The sequence below is a fragment of the Aulonocara sp. 'chitande type north' Nkhata Bay genome, linkage group LG7 (assembly GCF_057382095.1).
Source record: "Aulonocara sp. 'chitande type north' Nkhata Bay isolate Kocher_YH1m ecotype deep benthic linkage group LG7, A_spYH_male_GT1.1, whole genome shotgun sequence".
Taxonomy (NCBI): Eukaryota; Metazoa; Chordata; class Actinopteri; order Cichliformes; family Cichlidae; genus Aulonocara; species Aulonocara sp. 'chitande type north' Nkhata Bay.
In genome coordinates this window covers 70,037,547-70,060,196 of record NC_141350.1, presented here as the reverse complement: position 1 = coordinate 70,060,196, position 22,650 = coordinate 70,037,547, and the positions used below count along the sequence as shown (strand labels likewise).

The 22,650-nt window shown below is 40.3% G+C and overlaps 1 protein-coding gene across 4 annotated transcripts in view; it reads left to right on the top strand.

Annotated features, from left to right (window-relative positions):
• Positions 1-380: 380 nt before the first annotated feature.
• lamb4 (laminin, beta 4) overlaps positions 381-22,650 on the top strand; it is a 71,995-nt gene continuing 49,725 nt past the window's right edge. For all 4 annotated transcript variants that reach the window (XM_086302305.1, XM_086302307.1, XM_086302306.1 and 1 more), the window contains exons 1-14: positions 381-447; positions 2,201-2,278; positions 3,622-3,812; positions 4,525-4,660; positions 4,933-5,006; positions 5,150-5,338; positions 5,565-5,628; positions 7,230-7,444; positions 8,022-8,142; positions 11,728-11,916; positions 12,999-13,154; positions 13,295-13,398; positions 14,771-14,850; positions 15,150-15,354. In XM_086302305.1, the coding sequence (XP_086158431.1) occupies positions 2,257-2,278; positions 3,622-3,812; positions 4,525-4,660; positions 4,933-5,006; positions 5,150-5,338; positions 5,565-5,628; positions 7,230-7,444; positions 8,022-8,142; positions 11,728-11,916; positions 12,999-13,154; positions 13,295-13,398; positions 14,771-14,850; positions 15,150-15,354 (1,746 nt within the window). In that variant the 5' untranslated portion in view covers positions 381-447; positions 2,201-2,256. The remainder of the gene's footprint in view (positions 448-2,200; positions 2,279-3,621; positions 3,813-4,524; positions 4,661-4,932; positions 5,007-5,149; positions 5,339-5,564; positions 5,629-7,229; positions 7,445-8,021; positions 8,143-11,727; positions 11,917-12,998; positions 13,155-13,294; positions 13,399-14,770; positions 14,851-15,149; positions 15,355-22,650) is intronic.

Below are 22,650 nucleotides of genomic sequence, written 5' to 3'. Positions count from 1 at the left end.
TGTGCCTCTTTGCTCCCTGTAGTCGTATGAATGGTAAACTACACTCATTGGCAGCAGCATAGGCACATTTAAAATTTCTTCTGAAATTTTCCCTCTCTAGTTGTATTTATACTGGTCTGGAATTGCACACTAATAAGCACTTCACTGCATGTCTTGCTGTGTATGATTGTGTAACTGACAAATAAAATTTGAATTTGATTTTATTTTACCTGCTCTGTTCTGGTACAACATGACAAATGCGAAGATAAAAAACCCTCCCAATCCCTCTCCTATGGGAGTTATGCCTGTGCAATATTCTCTCTTACACACACCGACTTTCTCACTTTCTCTCTTTGCCTTTTTTTTTTATCTCTCACACTGATAAGTACAGCCTGAGGCTGCATATGTCTCAGGTGTGCTGTTACTTGCCCAGATGTGTTCTTTCTTTTGCGATGGAGGCAGAAGTAGGTATGTTCCATATTTACTCTAATTAAGTCTATCAACTATCTTTTAAGTCAAAACTGGACCTGCTGTTAGAAAAGTCAGGCAGCTTTGTACCTCATATGATCAGCTGATTTGTTCAATTTAACTGGAATAATTCGCATTTCATAGAACTGTAAGCCTGCAAACAGTATTTTGTGAAGCGTTAATTGCTCTGCACTGAAATGTATTTGGGGTTGTAGATATAATTGGTAATTAATAGTTGGTGTGTTAAATTGTGAACCTATGAATTTGTTTTATCGTTTCACTATTCTAAAGTAGAAATTAAAGGTTGGTGGGTATTTTCAGTGTACATATAAATGTTACCACCAAGTTTTTGACAGTTTTTGTCATTCGACAATTGTACTTTTTAAATATGTTCAAGGTCCTGTCAGACCATTCTAATCGATTGTGGCTGTAAGGATGTGTGACAGATCACATCAAGATATTTATCACTTTAAGTTCATACCTATAAACAATATTCCCAGGAGCATGATAAATATTCAGTACTTCATTCCATTACACACACACACACACACACGCACATCTTGAAATGTAATTTGCAAATCCTATTTAACTTGTGCAAAATTTGTGAGCATGAATATTTAGAGTATTTGTATTTTTCGTGTTAGGCATTCTAAGGAGTCCAGAGAAAGCTTTGTTTTTGCACATCACTAACACGATTAAGTCAGTGTTTTACATGTAAATCACGGAGAAGTTTGAATGATGAGAAACACTAGCTCCCATCTGGATTATGCCTTTTCCTGGGAAAATTGTTTTTGTTATTAATTTTTTACCTACCTTTTTAACCTTTACAGTGTTCCAACTGTTTCGAAAAACAAGTTGGAAATCTGTTTATATTTACTATGTTGTGAACATACTGATCCAACATACCTATCCACTTCTGTTTCCCATAGCACTTTCCCTGCAGGGGACAATAAAGCTAACTTAGAAACAACACAAAATGATAACTTGCCTCTCCATAAAGAACTTGTGCAATAAAACTGGCTTAAACGCATGGAAGGTGTTGAAATGTTCAGCAAAACTTCATTTTCCTTTCATTCCTGTGAAAGTGCATCAGTCCCCTCAGGGGGTTGCATTTGATTGCTCTGTGAAAACATACTGCTCTGTCAGGCTCTTTTATTTAAATGGGAGGAGGCATATTATATTCAACCAATACCCCACTTTCTTTTATTCAGTTTGAAAAAAAAGAAAGAACTAGTATTTAATCGAAGGTTAGCAGATTTTTCATAACCATTTTCTAGTTATAGTACATGAGATTACTATCTTATTTACAAATCACTTTTTCTTTATTTTGTCATATATGGTGACATTAATGATGACATATTTGTCATGTGCTTACTAGAATTGTTTGTCTCATAACACAATTAAAATACAATATCTGTTTCAACTTTTCCAGGGGACTCCACAGTGTAAAGATAGAGACTCAGTTAACAGAGCAGCCAACAGCAAATGAAATGTTAAGAGGCTGGATAAGAGTCAATTCAGAAGTGATTATTGTTGTGAACTGCTCTATCAATAAAACAGAATTGAACTGTTTATTGATAAGAACATGAAAAATTATTGGTGTGATTTTTGTTTGTTTCCCTTAAATGTGTTTGGTTTTGTTAAATATACATTTTATTGTTTATGCAGATAAAACTGACCTTAGATTAGCAATCACGAAATGAGTAATTTAGCAATAAATGTGATGAAGATGTTTACATGTTTTTGTGCTCAGAGTAAGAAGAATTTGCTAGAGATCTGTGGAATCTACCTGACCAGCCTCAGCACAACATGATCTTTCACTTTTTCATCGGTAAGTTCAGTTTCTAATCACTGCCATATGTTTTCTGAACTTTCACTCAGTGAAGGAAGGACCATTAAAATCACTAGAGCTTGGAAACAAAGCACCTGGACTTCTTTAAGTTTCCTGAAGACAGTTCACCTCGCATCCAAGAAGCGTCTCCAGTTATAAAATGAAATGGTGGAGAGCCCTGGGTATTTAAACCCTAGTAGGAGTGATCCCAAAAGAGGGCCTGGGAAGGATCTCAAAACTGGATTATAGATGGCAAACAGTTGGACACTTCCAGTGCAGGACCCCTGGGGTGTGGGACAGAGGGAAAGGGTGTGGTGGTATTCTCACTCACTGAAATGAGGGAAACAGGTGTTAGAATGGGTTTCAGATGCTGATCCAAGGTGTAAGTTGTGAATTGCAAAGTCTTTTCACAGGCGCAGGTGAAGCATAGAAGGGTAGGTGGTCAGGGTGAGGTGCAAAGGTAATCCAATGAGTGATCTGTTAAAGTCAGAGTGCTGGGTGGGGAGCAAGGCAGGTGAGCATAGTTGGAGAAACTGCGAGTTGAAGCGATTGAACCAAGGCAGGCTATGGCAGTGAGTCTCAGCAACATCCGGAGATTTTCTGTGAGAAGAAAGTCAAATTTAGGAATAACTATAACCGCGACTAATGAGGGCTAGCAGACAATCTGGGCTGCCGGCTTAGGTGCAGCCTTTCAGCAGTGATGCGGCAGCTCTGCCCAGAGGTGGAAATGCCAGGATTGTGAAAAAAACCCAGCACTCACGCAAACCATGACAATTCCAATCACTTTCTTTTCAAACTCTTTACCATGACCTGGATAACAAAACATTAGAATTCAATGTTTAATCTAACAATGAATAAAACTTCCTGTAAAGAAAGTGACATTGCAGTTCTCATGTTGTGAGATGTGATGTCCAACACCTGCAGGTGCACCTCCTCTTTGAGGAAAAGTCCAAGTTGTTATGGCCAGGGCAGGGAGCAGTTGTCAGGTTGATCAGGTGTGCTGTTCAAGGTATTTTAGCTGAAGATTTGCAGACATGCAATCACTTGTTGAAGGTTTTCCTCTTGTTGTCACGTGTTTTTCTTCCCAATCTATTAAATATAAACTTATTTTTAGTTCTCATCATAACTCTTGTAAAAACAAAAATGTGAACACCTTTCTCCTTCTAGAAAGCTATAATTTAGAAAAAAAAACACTTCACTGTGACGCTTTGGAAAAAAGGATCGATTTAACGATATGCTGAAATATTTAAACTGCAGACAACTATTTTATTTTTATGTCTGTTAAAAGACCTACTTTCCCGAGTCTGGAAGAAATGTCCAATACCTCAAATGTCTTTGGTCAGTTTGTCTCTCTGCAGCTTTCCTTCCAGCAGTTCACCTTCAGGACTACAAGGACTTCCAGGACCCATGCCCCATCAGCTCCTGTAACCCCCAGCTGGGTGACCTGTTGGTGGGTCGTGCTGCTCAGCTCTCAGCGTCATCCACTTGTGGTCTGGATGGACCACAAAATTACTGCATCATCGGATATCTGGAGGTCAAATAGAAAATTCATACACACAAAGTGTGTGTGTGTGTGTGTGTGTGTTAAGTGAAGCAAGATATGTCAGCCTGTGTGTGAATAAACTACAGCTGAACTCATTTTCTCTTTGATTGATGTTTCTGGCTGGTCTTCATACTGAAGCATGTTCAGATCTGTGTCTTTATTATCTGACGCTGTTCTCTTCACCCTGAGGATCATTTCCACCTCTCCCGTCGTGTATGCTTTTCTCTTTATTTTCTTTTCCTTCTGATGTATCGTCAATCTTTGCATTATTTCTCCAGCATTCAAAGTTCTTCTGACTGGTGAATCACCCGAGCATGAAAAGGCTCAAAGGATGAACAAGTAAAAATAACAGACAACTTGGCAATGATCCAGTTTTAAATTGTATGTTCAGGCTCTTCAAGCACAGCTTAAAGCATGACTCTGTCTTCTACATTGATCAATAACAAAATAAATTTGTTATATCATGGAAGATGCTATTTTTGCCTGGGCTAATAGCCTGTTCCATGATTTGTAGGCGTTGGTATAATGAAGAAATAAGCATTACCTCCTTTATGGTGATTGAAATACTTAATAAATGAAATTAACTACAATAAACTACATGAAATATCATTACTACTAAAGTAATGATATTTCATGTAGTTTACTTGTAGTATTATAAACCCAGAGGTAATCATTGATCAGGCTGGTTTATGTTTATTCATAGGAGGGGCAGAAATGTTTCACATGTGACTCTCGGCTACCATATCATCGCTACAACAGCCCAAACAGCCATCGTATTGAGAATGTCATCACAAATTTTGACCTCGAGAGAAAGCTGAAGTGGTGGCAGTCGGAGACTGGTAAGTTTGAGTATTTCTGCAACAACAAACTGTCCAATCAGAGGGAGAAGGAAAACTATGTGAAATCAATATATTAGTTACAAAAAACATTTTGTTTAGGTGGCAGAATGTGTTTGGGTAAGAGAAAGCACTTAGCTGTGCAACTCTACCCCTACTGCTCTGTGTGTGACAAAGAAACACGACTTACTGTATGTGGAACGTTACAGTTAAAATATGCTATCACAAATAATCTGCAACACTGTAAGTCTGCTCTGTGTTTGCCTTCTGTGCAGGAGTTCATAATGTCAGCATCCAGTTAAATCTGGAGACTATGTTCCAGTTCAGTCACCTGGTCCTCAGGTTCAAGGTATACCTCTAAAGCGTACTGAATTTAATGTTTTTAGGGAATTAACTTAATGTTAGTCAAAAAGTCGTATGAATAGAAAAGAGCCTACACCTTTAACATTTGCCTAATCAAACATTAAAATAATGCTAATCTGCTCTGTGCAGAGTTTTCGGCCAGCAGCCATGTTGGTGGAACGATCAAGGGATTTTGGGCGAAGTTGGACAGTTGTCCGTTACTTTGCAGAAGACTGTTCTCTTCATTTCCCTTCAGTGTCGACTGCGCCCACCAGGAGCATCGATGATGTTGTCTGTGACAGCAGATACTCTGGATCAGAACCATCCTTAGTTGGAGAGGTAACAATTGTAACTACAGCCAGTGTGAACATGAGCTTTTTTCTATAGCTCCCCTGGGCTTCAGTCATTCTGGACTTTGTCATAAGAATTCATTGAGACAAAACTGAAACTAATTCACAGGAATGATAAAATGATGAAGTAATATAACAGCAAAGCATTAATGATGCTTTTTTATACTGGTTCTGTGTAAGTAAATATGTTTGTATTTCTTATATTTGTCCTCTAGGTGGTCCTGAAAGCTCTTGATCCTGTCTTTAAAACAGAAAACCCTCATGCACCGAACATCCACGGTGAGGTTTTCCTAAATAGCTGTCACTGTGTTTATATGTAATAATAATAATAATGGATTGCATTTATATAGCGCTTTTCTAGACACTCAAAGTGCTTTACAATTCCACTATACATTCACTCTCACATTCACACACTGGTGGAGGCAAACCATAGTTGCCCTGGGGCAAACTGCGGGGGGGGTCAGGCTTATTTCTTTTATAACGTTTTAACATGGGAGTCTAAGGCTACATTCACACTGCAGGCGAAAGTGCATCAAATCTGACCTTTTTGACCCTATGCGACCCATATCCGATCATGGTATGACAGTGTGAACAGATCCGATCTGGGTCACTTTCGTATGTGGTGCTGAATCTGATACATATATGATGTTTTAGAAAGCGACTGCAGTTTGAATGATCATGTCGCATTAAATCCGTCTTTTACATCACTGACACAGGACAGATGCCAATTATTAGCACCGGAGAAGTGCACGAGAAGACATCGTGAACACTTCCTGGCCAGCAAGTGTAGATGTTAGTAAAACTGTTGGGAAGACAACGTTGGAGAAACGTGAACATTTTATTTGTACTGTATAATCTGCAGATTCTGACAGAAATCTGCAGCTATCCTTTAAAGCACCGCTCCTCTCTAAAACAGCAATAAGGATAATTACTAGGCCATATGTAAATAACAAAATAACTTTATAACTTAAAGCAAAATTGGGAAACATAAGGTCTGAAACAAGTCTTTATATTAAGGTCCATCAGTCAAACAATATTGCTTTCTCTGGGTCTAAACGGAGCGCGTTGTGTGTGACATCTCTTTGCGCATGCGGGCCGCTTTGAGGGTTCACACTAGAGCGTGTTTGCTGTCACATTTTATTTGTAGTGTGAACGAGCAGACCAAAAAAATCTGATTTGATCAAAAAATCGGAATTAAGCATTAAGACCTGCAGTGTGAACATAGCCTAAGGGGACCAATGTGCTGCGAACATTAGAGGAACTGCAGGTTTTAGTCTTTCACCCATTTTTTTGCCTCAGGGGTTTACGCTCTTTAACAAGAGGTACAATAGATGTCTAATGAGCCTCCAATAAATGTATCATTCACTAGCTGGGCCCACGTCGTTATTTGAGGTTTAACAGCTTTTTTTGAATAGATAATAGTGAATGGCTTAAACATGAATTGAACTGCAGTTTGGAGTTGAACTGGAGGCGTCTCCTAGGCCTGGCAGATCCCTCATGTACTAATGTGAAGTGAAGAAGTGAAAGACTTGAAAAAGGAGAGGGAGAGTGGTGCACGAAAACGAGACAAAAGAGCTTGTAGAAATGTATATATATATATATAAATATATATATATATATAAATGGTTATATATAGATAAGAGCTGGAAGGGGCGTGTTTAGAGGCGTAGTCCCCCTCCTGAAATTCAGAAAATGTATCTCCAATTATGTTCTCTGCATATTCATCATTGGGAAAAACTTCCCAGCGACAGACTGAAGATAGACCCTAACAAATGGCGCTCAGCAGCCCTGACACTTTTAATGTGTCTGTCAAATGGAACATTTTAATGGGAATAGGGGAAACGTGTAAAACTGAATATTGTTCTGATCATCATCCTCAGATCTGACCACCGTGACAAACATTCGGGTGAACTTCACACGTCTTTTCACACTTGGTGACACACTGCTGAGTCGAAAACGCAGGAACCCTCAGGACAAATATTACTATTCTGTTTACAACATGGTGGTTCAAGGAAGCTGTTTCTGTAACGGACACGCCAGCCAGTGTGTGCCCATGGCTGGAGTCCACAGGGACGTTTTCACCCAGCCTGGCATGGTATGGAGTAGAGCCGGTCTGAAATTATTCGTCCTTCAGTGATTAACTTGATTATTTAAAGTGATTAGTGCTTCCCATCTGTTAGGATTAGTACTAGTACTTGTTTTTGTACTTTGTTAATATTTTATAACAATGACTTATTGCATTATTGTGAAGCACTTTGGTTTTAAATGTGCTATATAAATAAAATTGTATTGTATTGTGATTTAATCAATGTTAACGTGCTGGGTTTTTTGTTTTTAACAAACAGCTTTGAAAGGCGAATCAAGAACTTGAAAGTCAGTAAAAAGAAATTAAAGATGAAGGCAAAAATTGAGAGAAAAGATTATATGTATTTGGGCAGCTGTGGCTTAAGAATTAGAAAAAGTCATCATGCATGTGTGACCTCTGCTATCCACAAATCAGTGGTCTTTGGGTAAAACTGGTGTTCTGGCCAGCAGGGGAAAATAGATGGAGTCCTAATATAACCTCTGCACATTTTTAATCAAATGTGTGTATGCATCATTTTCCCCTCGACATCACACTACACCTGAAACTGCAGTTGAGCTCAGCAGGTAAAGATATTTTCTGATTTCAGGTTCACAGACAATGTGTTTGTAAGCACAATACAGCTGGAGAAAACTGTGAGAGATGTCAGGATTTTCACAACGACTCCCCCTGGAAGCCTGGAGGAGAGGGTGCAGCAGACATCTGCCGAGGTAACTCAAATTGACATAAATGTATCACTTTTTAATGTTTTATTTAAAAAAAAAGAGATTGTTGGAAACATTATCAAAAATATTTTTAGGTTTTTGGCTAATACACAAATGTCATTGTGATTCAGTTGTCAAACTGATGTTTGCAAAATGTTTGCATATTTGCAAAGCCTGAACGTATAAAAAAATAAGAAATCAGTTTTCCCTTTCAAAGAACTTTTGCTGAGGCAGCAGAAGGTCAACTTCCTTCTGTAGAAGCTACATCTGTATTACAGATTCATTTTAGATATCAGAATACCTCACATGATATCAAATTACAACTAGAGTAAGTAGTAAGTAGAATTGCTTACATTTGTGGATAGCATATGATTATTAGGGATTTTCAATCATTCTTAAACACATTCCTTTGATGTGAAATGAAATTTTGCTGTCTGGTTAAAAGTCAAAAGTATATGTCCACTTTAATGACTGAATTATTTATTTTGTTCTGATCTATTTTAGATCCAGACAAAGGTTAAATTAAAATAGATGAAAGACACAAAACTAGAAGCTCAGGTGATGCATTTGATGGTTTTTTGTCCCATTTTAAAATTGAATATCAGCACTTTTCAGTAACAATAAATGGTTCTGTGTGTGGTCATAGAACAACCTTGCACAATTTAAGCATGATTTAGACTTTCTACCACCTATTTTTTTTTATTAATGTTATAATAAAATAATATTAGTAAATTATAATACATTATTTCAGTCTAAATTTTTATTCAAATCATTTTAATTCTAATAAATGTGTTCACCTTGAATCAGAAAAGTAGAACATGAGCAGCGAAAAAGAAGTAAAATAAAATAGCTCTGTTTCCTGTTGCCTCGATTGTAGAGGGGGACTTTAAACAGGAAATAAGCAGGGAAGAGGTCAGCGCGGATTCAGCAGGTAGGGAACATAAAATCAGCTGTAATGTCTCAGTGTGGGGAAAACAATCACAACCATTTCTGCTGAGAGCTTCAGTCCATTTTCTTACACAGCTGAATTCAACCAGATGTGAGCAGATGTTTCCTGACCTGTCCTGGCTGAGTCCATCCTCTACCCTGACAGTACCCTGTTTATGCTGTATTTATATTACACTATAGAGTTGGTATGAATTCAGTCAGTGAGTCTCTGCTGCAATTGATGGTAGCTAACTGTGACCATGATCCCACAGCCACTGTGCAGCAGTCACACTGTTCTTTACTTTGAACCCATCACAGTGCAGTAAACTCTCCTGTTCATCCTGCACTAACCTGCAGCCTTTAAATAACACAGCCTGCCTCAGTTTGTTTAGCAGCAACTTTATGAACAAACATCATGTGTCACGTACAGATTCAGAGACATGAGGACTTCCATGTAGGGCTGCCACAAATGATTATTTTTGCGATTAGTCGACTAATCAGATCATCACCCATTGGACGTAAAACATACAGCTTATTGCACCAGCAGCATCTGCTCTTATATAACTATCATTAGCTTACAGCTGTAAGTGTTTAAGGTCTGTGCTAACTAAAAATAAAGACAAGATGATAGTTTATTAAATTTTAATGAAATTTGCAGATTGTTTCGGTGAAGTTTAATAAACTCCTTGCTGTCTAAAATATAACAGGACACCGGAGTAAATTCTGGAGCATCTCACACTTCTGATAATCAGCTGTCTGCTTGATGTTTATTCAGCTGTGCAAAAACTATAACTTTAATCTCAGACAAACCGATTTACTCAGGAACAAATAAAACACAAAAAAAAAAAAGCCAAACAACAACATTTTTAAGTTATCTAAGTGACTCATATATCGTGTTTAACCTGAGTAGCGAAAGACGGCGGTGGGTTTGAAAATGATTTGCCGGTGTTCTCACGGGCTCTAGTGAGCCTCGCCCCCGGCTAGCTATCGAGCTAGTGGGTAACAGACGTCTCCAAAAACGTCGGAGCGCTTTTGAAAATATGCGGTGTCTTGATAAACTGAGCAGATATTTGAGGTTTCCACAGCTACATTCTCGCCTGAAAATATGTTAAACGTTTATTTTGTGACCCAGAAAGAATAATAAGAGTAACATTAAAACTAACTAGCTGCCGCCATTGTTGGAAACTGAGCTGGGCTGCGCTATGAATTCTGGGTCAGAGCTACTTTTTCTTCTTCGGGGTTTAACGGCAGCTGGCATCCTTGTACATGCAGTGCTGCCATCTTCTGTTTCAGTCCGTTATTACACTCTTAAATCCTGCTACTTATTCCTGCGTCTTTTGGGATCTTACAAAGCTTCAAACGACGCGTCAACTATTAAATCAGTCGTTGACGATTTTGATAGTCGACGTAGTCGTGACTAGTCGACTAACCGTGGCAGCCCTACTTCCATGTGAGCTTTAAATGAGGATCCTTCCTTTAATTCTAACCTCTCTCCTTTCTCTCCTTCTTTCTTATCTGTCTCCATCTCTGAGTGAAATTAGCTTTCTGCCTTTTCTCTCCCATTAGAAATAAACCAGCTAGACCTTTGACATTATTTATCAACATAAATTAATACAAATTAAAAATAGGAATAGGAGGAATAAAATTCAGTAAAATTTTACACTCCAATCTCATTTTCTGGCAGAATTTTTGGAGTTTAAAATTATAAACCTCTGACCATTATTGTCTACAAGGTTAAAATGTGAATGTTAAACAGCACTTCCTGTTCTTACAGCAAAGAGGTGGCTGGGCAAAAGGAACAATAAAGGATTGTATCAGTTTGGCCAGAAAACATCTTGATGATCCCCAAGAATTTTAGGGAAAATACTCTGGGGACTGACAAGACAAAAGTTAAACTTTTTGAAAGGTGTGCACCCCATTACATCTGGCATAAAACTAACAGCATTTTAGAAAAGCAACATTATAGCTTCATTAAAATATGGTGGTGATAGTGTGATGGTTTGGGGCTGTTTTGCCTTCTCAGCACCTGGAAAACTTGCTGTGGTAAGTGTAACCATGAAATTTGCCATCTACCAAGACATCCTGAAGGAGAATAGCAGGCCATCTGTTCATGACTTCAAGCTGAAGCGCACTTGGTTTCTGTAGCAGGACAATAATCAAAACCCAGCAGCAAGTCCACCTCTGAATGGCTTAAAAAACACTTTGGAGTGGCCTAGTTAAAGTCCTGACCTTAATCCAATTGAGATGATGTGGCATCACCTTAAAAAGGCAGTTCATACTGCAAAAACCTCCAGTGTGGCTGAATTACAACAATTCTGCAAGGATGAGTGGGCCAAAGTTCCTCCACGGCTGTAAAAGTGTCATTGCCAGTTAATACAAATGCTTGATTGCAGTTGTTGCTGCTAAGGGTGGTCCAACCAGTTATTAGGTTCAGGGGGCAATCACTTAATCACACAGGGCCATGATGGTTTGGAATTGCGCCCCCCCCCCCCGTAATAATAAACCACTTCATTTAGAAACTGCGTTTTGTGTTCCGTTTTGTTATCTTTGTTTTATACTTAAATTTGTTTGATAATCTTAAACACCTCTGTATCTTGTTTGTTGACATGATTATTTTTTTCCATAACTTTTATACTTTAAAATGCTGTTTTCTGTCTTTCTTAGCATGTAATTGCCACAGTCACTCGGACTCGTGTCACTTTGATGCAGCTCGTTACGAAGCGACTGGAGGTGTGAGCGGCGGTGTGTGTGATGACTGCGGCAACAACAGGATGGGGCCTCAGTGTGAACAGTGTCAACCTTTTTTGTATCAGGATCCGCAGAGAGCGAAGGATGACCCACAAGCCTGCATACGTAAGCTTTTATTGTTATTTTACTTTTTGAATATTCATGCTCTCACTGTTCCTGTAGAAATGAGTCTCACCTTTTTCTGTTTCTATTATTTTCTTTCATTGCTGAAGTGGTGCGGCTGGATGTTTGTCAGAATGCAGCTCTTTATGGGATATTTTCTATGTTAACAGTAATGTCTGAATGTCAAACCCAGTGCTTTATGACTTTTACCAACATGGTGCAGTAACAGTCTCCATTAACTCAGTGAAAGCTGATAGTAAAATATGTTTATGGTACAGGTATTCAGATATTCGTTAAGTTGCTTGAAGACATTTCACCTCTCATCCGAGAAGCTTCTTCAATTCTAGGTGGAGAATCCCAGAGTTCAACCATTTGACCTTAGAACTGAAGAAGCTTCTCAGATGAGAGGTGAAACATCTTCAAGCAACTTAAAGAAGTCCAGACGCTTTTCTTTCCAAGATCCTTAGACTACAATGACCTGGATGACTGAGAACCTTCACAGACAGTTGTTCTGGTAATTAAATCTCAGCAAGTTTGTGGCTGATGGAGTCGTGCTTGGTCCATGAATTTGACTTGGTCCATAAGCTGTTTTCTCATCAAATGGGCTCCTCACCACAGCCCATAATGACGCTTAGGCCGGTGTCCCAGTGGACCGATAAGTCCACTCCTGGCTCCAGTATAGCACTACATTTCTGATCAAGATGGCAGTAGATTTGGGTGTAGTGTTTTTTTCAGTTTATCACAGCTATGGTATCATGCATAACTTTTGTCGCAAACAGAATGTGTGTAATTGCCAATTTCAATCACAGTAGTAGCAGACTGTCTATCTGTAGTTGATGGCACAATAACGAGAGCACTGTTTATGTTGATATGACTGTAGCCTCAGGAGGAGGGTGATTACCCAACACAGATCAGCCCCTTGTTTCTCAGGGAAGCTGTCTCATAACAAGATGATGATTATTGTATGGTCTTTAATTTATAATGTTGTTTTGATCTGGTCCTTTAGAAATAAATCTGCATTGAGTGAAATGACGTAACAGCTTTGGGATGATGATGTCATACCATGTAATGGTGATGTGTTTCAGCATGTAACTGCGATCCAGCTGGTTCACGTGGCGGCGGTCAGTGTGACGCTCTGAGCGGTCAGTGCGTATGCAAAGAAAATGTGGAGGGTCAACGTTGTGATCGCTGCAAACATGGCTTCTTCAGCCTGAGGCAGGATGACCCCACGGGTTGTCAGGGTGACCAAACAACTTTATTTGTCCTGTTGTCATTCTCAACAAAGGAGCTCCTGCTTGTGTGTATATGATGATTTCAACGAGCTGAAGGTATGAGCATGACAGAAACTTTCAGGCTGACTGTGTGTGTGTGTGTGTTTCAGCGTGCAGGTGTCATCCTTTGGGGAGTGTTGGGTCATGTGATCAGCTAACAGGAACTTGTGAATGTGACCCAATGGCAAGTGGACCGCTGTGTGATCGGTGTCTGGTAGGCCACATCTGTAAAATAAGTAATTTACTCTTTAGCTTCCTTTCATCCTCATTAAATTTAATTGATAATAGAGCTGGGAAATAATTCAAACAAATAATAATCCCAACCTAAGGAATATAATGTACACAGATAGGTAATGCCAGGATTCAAGTGCCTGTGTCCTGCCTGCTTTAGATGTGCCATGGATCCAACACAGCTGATTTAAATGGCTAAATGACTTCTTCAGCATGTCTTGAAGTTCTCCAGAGGCCTGGTAATGAACTAATCATTTGATTCAGGTGTGTTGACCAGGATGAGATCTAAAACCTGAAGGACATTGTCACTTGAGGCCTGGCGTTGCCTACCCCTGTACACTGTTAAGTGCTGATTTTTACAACCAAACAACCTCTGGCTAAGCAGATGCCACAACACAGAGGAACTACCTGGTTAGGCCAGGACGCTGCAGTCTATTTACACCTACAGGCCAGTGGACACTCTTTCAATGGTGAGGATGTATCGTGGACAGGGAGGAATGCTGGTTTGAGCATGGAGTCAAGGAGGCCATTTACAAAACTGAGCTCACAGCCCATTGTTCCTTCAGTGGTTTTAGTTTTAATCATTGTGCAGATGAACTGCTCATAAGGTTGGAAACCTGCAATCAGCTGAGACTGAGAAGTCACATGATGATGACGAAATGTGTCTCCCACTGAAAACATTTCTATAGTTCGTGGACCCCATGGGATTTTCTGGGACTTGGAGATGGCAGTCATAGAAAATAGAGTGGTTGCTGTTGAAACTGCCCCTAGTCATAAAAAAGAGAACTGTGATACACAGCATCAACAGGCTTAAGAGCGCTGGCAGTTAAAGACTGCACAAATTTTTTTGAATACAATATTAAACCCAGTATTTAGTTTCCTCATCAGTTCCACAACACAAGTAATAAAATCTCAAATTTCATCTAAGAAGATACTGAAGTACTAATAACATCAGTTACTGTCATGTAGTGAGAGCATTTTCCATCCCGGATGTGGTAACACGGATGTAGGTAGTGATAACAATGGAAAATCAAAATATCTGAATCACATTAAAACTATCTAATAAATATAATGCTGTGCTCATTCCTGAAGCAGCAAGAAGAAGAAGAACAAAAACTGTATGATTTGAAGGCACATAAAAACTCATTCAAACTCTGCAAGCATTGTCTGAATTTTCAAAATAAATGATGAATGAGTTTTAAAGCATAAAACAGTGTTTAAGTAAACTATATTTTGTCCTTAGTTTGAAATGATTGCCTGGACACAGTGATTCTAAAGCAAATATCACAACATTTTAGCCAGTCTGAGTGAAAGAAAAGTCTGATTTTAATGTCTTTTAATGTGTTTGTGTTCAGCCAGATTTCTGGGGTTTGGGAAACTCTGTGTTCAGATGCTCACCTTGTAACTGTGATATTGGCGGAGCTCACGGCAGCACGTATGTTTTCTTTCTGTCTTTATTTTGTGTGAAACATTATAAAAAGTATTGAATAAAGATCAACAGTCAGTTTGATCTGAATCACAGGTTAGTTTGAGAAAGAAGAAAAATTAACAGGAAGCACCAACTGAATACCAGTAAAATAATCAGAAAAAACAGTTTATTACCTTATAGGTATGGCACGCTGTTGTGAGCTGGAAATTCATCATAAAAGCAGTAATTAGACTCTTAATAACTGACACCATAGAGCCTCCAGTGTGTCACTTCCTGTCTTTTGGGGGGATTTCCTGTCCCGTCAGGTGTTCTCCAGAGGATGGACAGTGTCGCTGTTTACCCAACATGATTGGTCGGCGATGCTCTGACCCTGCACCTGGGTACTTCTTGCCTGCACTGAATTATTTCCTCTATGAGGCTGAACTCACTTTCCCACTGCTAGGAGGAAGGTCTTCTACAATTCCTCCTCCATCGCCTTCTTCTTCTGCTGATCCATCATCTTCTTCTCGGGTGTGTAACAGATGACAAGCCACCTGACACAGAGCTTGGAAAGAAAGTGAATGGAGTTCTTTAAGATAGATAGATAGATGCAGCATTTTGTGAGAAAAGTTGCGAGACATGTAAAGAAGGTAACTAAAAGGAGTATTCAACTGACAATTCTATGTCAACTATTGCAGATGATTTTAAATAAATTTTTAATATCTTGTAGATTTTAGTACAACATGGCGGTGCACATAGTCGCAGTTGTTTAAGGGCCCCCAATTAGGTGATCTTCTTTTTCTTTTTGTTTCTTTTTCTTTTTCTTTTGTTTCCCTTATTGTGTAGCCAAATTCACCTTAAGTCATTGGGAATTATACAACATCAGTTATGACAGCCAGAACCCCGTTACCAGCGATTATCAGTGGATCAACAACATCCCAGAGAACTGCCTGCGGTGCTAATAACAGCAGTCTACATACCACCAGACGCTAATGCTAGCACAGCCCTTGCCTACCTGAACGACACGATCTCCGAACAGCTACGGACATATCCAGAGGAAGTACACATCATCGCAGGGGACTTTAACAAAGCATGCTTAAAAACTGTGCTGCCTAAATTTGTACAACATGTGAAATGCCACATGAGAGGGAATAACACCTTGGGCCATGTTTACTCAAATATTAAGCAAGCCTACAGATCTGTTCCCCTCCCCCACCTGAGTATGCCCGACCACCTCTCCCTGCTCGTTGTCGCGGCATACACACCACTCAGGAAAAGGACAAAGCCCACCATCAGAAACATTAACACCTTTTCTAAGGAAGCTCTGGCTCAGCTGCAGGACTCTTTTGCCCTCACAGAGTGGCATGTCTTCGAACATGGCGACCTATAGACCCACACATCTGCAGTGGTGAGTTATGCACTGCATGGACACTGTCACCACGGAAAAGTAGGTCCAGGTCAGCCCCAACTGTGAAACCTGGATGACGAGTAAAGTTCAGGAATTGTTAAAAGCACACAACTCTGCATACAAATCTGGGGAGCACGATATGTATATCAGAGAAAGAGCAGACCTTAAAAAAGGCATCAGAGCAGCAAAACCGGACTATTCAAATAAACTATCGGATCACCTCTCAGACAACAACTCCAAGAAGGTATGGGAGGGCCTGAAACACATCACCAACTACAAAGGCAATGGGACAAATACGGATAACATGGACATCTCATTAGCAGAGGAACTTAACCACTTCTTTAGCTGCTTTGAGAGAACTGTAGACACACCTACCATGCACACCGCTCTGCCACAGCCTTCTCTGAGCACAGCCCTCACACATTTACTCTTCAAGAAAACTAGGTTTGCAGAGCAGTACCAGAGAAAAGCTGCTGGCCGAGATGGAATACCTGGGAGTATCTTCAAAGCCTGTGCCGACCAGCTGGCTCCTGTTTTCACCAGACTATTGGACCTCTCCCTGTCACATGCCACTGCCCCTCATTGCCTGAAATCAGCAACAATAGTTCCGAGTCCACCACCATCAGTGCTCCAGTGGTCGCAAAGTTCTTCAAGAAGCTGGTCTTAAAGCACATAAAGGACTGCATCACACCTAGTTTGGACCCCAACCAGGGTCGGCAACCCTGGGCACGCGTGCCACAGCTGGCAAGCTAAGGGTTAACTGATGGCACAACCATAGCTGGACTGGCCATCGGGCATATCAGGCATTTGCCCGGTGGGCCAATAGTGAATTTTGTTTTTATGGGCCAATGTTTTTTTGTTTGTTTTAGTTTTTGTAACGGTATAAACAATGAAAGGTGGTGTATTGGCCAGGTGCTGGCCAATGTGTAAAAATAGCTCAGTTGAAGTTATGAACTGTTTCTGACAGAGAAATAACACCAGGATACTTTTCTAAGCACCTGACACCTGGTAACTGTGCAGGGGCATGTCTAGCAAAGTTTTGCCAGGAGGCCAGGCAGGGCATTAACAGGGAAAGGGGACACATACTTTTCTTTCTTATTCTCATTAAAAATGCCTCGCTTTAAGTTTTTATCTGATGTAAAATGTATAGAAATCATACCAACAAGACGGTGTACATCACTGTCACAACAGTGTTTATTTTCATTAAAAGGCTTTATGATTTTCCCTGCAATACCTGGGGGGCTGGTCTGTAGTCAAAATGCCCAGGCTGATTTTTATTTGTCCCAGTCCAGCCCTGGGCACGACATGCAGTGAATTAATCTGAGAAGGTGCATTAAAAAATAAATGGCCGGGCCAGTGGTACACATTGCAAATTAACTAGCATAGACACATTAGTTGTGTCGCTTCTTAATGACGGTAACTTGGCTAACAACCCCAACTACCAGGTTCAACGTGTAATTGGCTAAAAATAACTTCGCCTACCAGTGAGAGGGATGTTGCTAGCTGGCAGTTTTTTCAAGCGATGTTGAAATTTCTACATTCCAACACTTCGAATGCTTCAGGAGCTCGACTCTGTGAGGGTCAAAGTTTGCAGAACTACGAACGCAGCGGAAATCCATAGCTGTGCATGTTCATGGAGCTTTTTCACCTGCTGGACATCACTCCCAGTCAAGTTTTACTATCTTCAGTGTTACGGCCGAGCGGGCCAGGCTGTGGGTGTGGACTCAAATGCAGGCACAGAGGGAAGAAAAACGGGCGTGAACACAGTGCTTTATTTGCTGTGCCTAGTGAACTTAAAAAGCAGGAAACTATGAATGGTATGAACTGTGGAAGCTATGAACTGAGAACTGTGAGGCCAAACTGTGAACATGAAACTCGGAGTGCTATGACTAGGTGCTAGATTTCACGGATGGATCCGGGGAATGGGAAAAAGGGGCAGCGGCTTGGATGGAGGTACGCAGTCACTATAATGAGAGGAGACAAGTTGTCAGTGGCAGTCTAGTGAATCACAGCTGAAGGATTAGACTATGGTGGTTAGGGCTTACGCGTTGCAGGTTTAAAGTGTCATGCGAGGAGGGGGTGTCCAGAGAGGATCCAGAATATGCTTGGAGTGAGGGGCTTGGCAGGGAGGCAGGCAGGTGTAGTCCGATGATGGAAAGGAAGCAACCAGATGACAGAACCAGCGTCCAGGCGGAGATGTGAGTAATCTAGGTTGGGAAGCGCGACTGCCAGGTGGGTCCTATGACAAAGAAAACACGGTGAGGAGAAAAGCAGTAGTTAAGGGTTCTCACAAGGGCTTGGCGGCCTAACCCTAACATGAGTTAGCAGAAGATCTGGCAGAGGTCTGTTGTGAATGCTGGTCTTATATGCTGGTGACTTGATTGGAACCAGGTGTGGAAGCTGATTGGAGTCTCTGCCTGAAGGTGGAGCCCAGCGGAGTGGAAAAACCCCGTACTCACCTGGACCATGACATTCAGAACATTGCAGAGGCCTTATTGACAGTATTTGGCTCTACATATCTGTGTGAGCAGATTTTCTCTCACACAAAAAGTGTCGTGAGGTAGCCATCTGAATGGTGGACACTCATAGACCTGTGTCGCTGATTGGAAGACCAGAGATCACATTAACATGTTTATCCCTGTATTAACAAACATGGCATATTGGCCCAGTTTATTTCTCTTATCATTGTTGTGAGGAGACCATAAATAGCATTTATATTTTCTTTTGTACAGTTCATTTGCTGTTACTTTTTATCCATAACAAGAACTCTGTATCTTTTTTTGTTTCAAAATAGCTGATAACTATTCGCTGATAGCTGCCAACATCTGCGAACAAATACTGTGTAATTCTATTAAGTTGTTCTATATAGTGTGTAACTGTCAATATAGAGCATTGTTAAATTTATTGCTAATGCAATCATACAGCACACTGACTTCTGAGGACATTTTAGATGGCACTCATCATCTGAAAGGTTGCCGACCCCTGCTATAAGGCAAACAGGTCCACTGAGAAAGCAATTTCCACTGCCCTCCACTCTGCTCTGCATAACCTGGAGAATGCTGGGACTTCAGTAAGGATGCTCATCATTGATTTCAGCTCAGCCTTTAATAGCATCATCCCAGACATTCTTATAGTCAAGCTGGTAAACTTAGACTTCCCCCTTGCTACATGTGCGTGGTTCAAAAACGTTCTCACAGACCAATCACAAAGAGTCAAGGTGGGCAACCAGAGATCATCCACCCAGCACTGGCTCACCACAAGGATGTGTGTTGTGTCCACTCCTATACACCATCTATACCAGTGACTGCACCCTCACACATCCCTGCAACATCATCATCAAATTTGCAGATGACTCCACTCTGATGGGGCTCATCACCGATGATGACGACACCGCCTACAGAGATGAGATCCAATGTCTGACAGAATGGTGTGACTACAATAACCTAACCATAAACACCAGGAAAACCAAGTAAATGGTCATGGACTTCTGCAAGAAAAAAAACTCATCCCCCTCCCCTATCCATAAAAGGTGACCACATTTCCGAGGACCTATACTGGACAACTAACACATCAGCCCTGGTGAAGAAATGCATGATGCAACCATACTGTCCCAATGCAATGTGTGCACACGTGTGTATGTGTGCACAAGTCTATGTTTGTGATCGGGAATGAAGGATAAAAAGCGCTGCCGTAAAGGCTGGTGTAGAAGCACAGAAATGATGGCTCACTTGACCGCGGTCTGAATTTTAATTGAATTAAAGAAGTCCAGTTGCTTTCATTCCAAGCTCCTTAGGCTACCATGACCTGAATGACTTAGAACCTACACAGCTATAGTTCAGTATTAATATGTGTTTATAGGTAAAATTGTCTTTTTACAGTGCATTCAGCAAAGTATTCACAGCATTTTGTTCGTTCTACATTGTGTAATGATACAGCCTCAGTCTAAAATTCATTGCATTCATTTTTTTCAACTCATAATTCTACGCACAATACCCCATAGTAGCAAAGTAAAAAAGGTTTACTCGAAATTATTGCAAATTTATTAAAAATTAAAAAAAATTATATCATGTACATAAATATTCATAACCTTTCCTCAATTCTTTGTTTAAGCATGTTTGGCTGCAATGGCACCTTCAAGTCCTGTTGAGTACAATGCTACAAGCTTGGCACACCTGTTTTTCTGCAGTTTGTCCCATTCTTCTTTCCTAGACTATTTAAAAGTGGAATGAGAGGCAGAGTGTTGCGACTTTCATCCGTAAATAAAGCTGCAGCCGGCTGAGTTGGTTGTGTCCCTGTGACGCGCCTCCAATAATCCATAGTGAGTCATACTAGTACTTTGCGCATTTATTTTAAGAACAAAACAAGAACAAACATTTGCGCTTTCAATCAATTTCCAACTAGCGCATGGATTAACTGGTGTGCCAAAAAATGACGGTCAACAGAAAAGTTTGCCCACAAACCACTCACCCAACACACCTGCTGCGAACACCGACATCAGGTAAATAGACTGTGACCACACCCACATACCATCACCTGAGACGCAGGTAAAGCTATACACCTGTGCCACCAAAACAAAAAGGAAAAACATAAACATTGACTTTGGCTCTTACACAGAGCCTTCAGTTTTCAAGCCCCTCTTCTGTGGAACCAACTTCCAGGTTGGATTCAGAAGACAGTGCTGTGGAGCAGGCAGGATAAGGGACCCAAATGCAGGACTCAGAAATGGAAAGTTAAACTCAGAGCACAGATTTATTGCTGGGAAAACTCTTCATAGAAATGAACTCAATCAGAAACACGGAAATAGACACTAAAGTGTGCAATGGAACCTAAAACAAGAAAAAAGGAAATGAACCAGAACTAAAAGCAAGTCTGAGCTCTGTCTGGACAGCACCTTTCTTATCTTAGCTGTGTGCTTAGAGTTGTTGCACTGTTGGAAGATAAACCTTTGTCCCAGTCTGAGGTCCAGAGTGTTCTGGAGCAGGTTAGGATTTCAAGGATATCACTATACATTGCAGCATTTATCTTTCCTTCAACAATTACTAGTCTCCCAGTTCCTCCTTCTGAAAGTCATCCCCATAGCATGATTCTATATCACCATGATTCCCTGTAGCAATGGTGTTGAGCATATAATGCGCCGTGGCTGGTTTCTTCTAGACGCGATGCTTGGCAGTCAGGCCAAAAAGCTCAATCTTCATTTCCTCAGACCAAAGAATTTTGTTACTCATGGTCTGAGAGTCCTTGGTATGCTGTTTAGCAAACTCTTGATCCTTTTACTGAGGAATCTCTTCCATCTGGCCACGCTACCATACAGGTCTGATTGGTGGAGTGCTGCAAAAATGGCTGTCTTTCTGGAAGGTTCTCGTCTCTCCACAAAGCAACCATGGAGCTCTGTTAGATTGAGCATTAGGTTCTTGGTGACCTCTATAAGTAAGGACTTCTAGCCCATTCCTTCAGCTCCCTAACCGTTTGCTGAGCAGCCAGGTTTAGGAAGAGTAATAGTGGTTCTAAACGTCTATTTATGAATAATGCAGGCCGCTGTGCTCATTTGGGATCTTTAGAAATGTTTCTGTTCCAGATCCGTGCCTCAATACAGTCCAGGCTCAAAGGTCTACAAACAATTCCTCCTTATAGCTACATGTTATTTGTTTGTATTTTAATTTTTAATAAATTTGCAAGACTTTAAGGGAAACTCATTTTACTTTGTCATTATAGGGTATTCTGTGTAAAAATTTGAGGTGAAAAATGATTTTAATCCATTTTGGAATAAGGCTCTAATATATGGGCAGAAATCTGTGCCATCAGAAACTGAATTTGAATGAGTTCAATTTGAATTTGAATTGCTCAGATTGAATCTGAATTGTAACTTGAATAAATGCTTTTGAAAACTGAATTTGAATTAGTCTAATTTGAAATTGATTTGCTTTGAAACTGCATTTTATCCTTTAAAAATTCAGCTCTCGAATAATTTCAGATTCACTTCTCACCATTCAGTTTCAGTTCTACAATTCAATTTCAGTTCCAAAATTCAGTTTTTTGGAACTTACATCCGGTTCCGGTTCAAGCGCCGATTAATAGAACTACGTTTTACTGGCGGACCGAAAGTGTTACTGACGGGAATCTACAGCGTCTTGAGCTGAATTAAGACTTCAGAAGTCATTCGTCATGTCGAATGACCAGCGGATAAACTCTCAGGTTGGTAATAAATGTATTACATGTATAAGAACAAGCGTCATGTTAACAAATGATAGCCGTAAGGTAACTTTTATGCTTATTGTAGCTGCTAGCTAAAAACGGTAATTTTAGCGTAGTTTGCCCTGGATTCAGCTTTGAAAAACAAATATGATCGACTGTTTCTAGTAGAATTCCAAAGTTGTCATCTTGGACCCTCTCAGAGTACCCCCTCTGTATGCTTGCAGAGA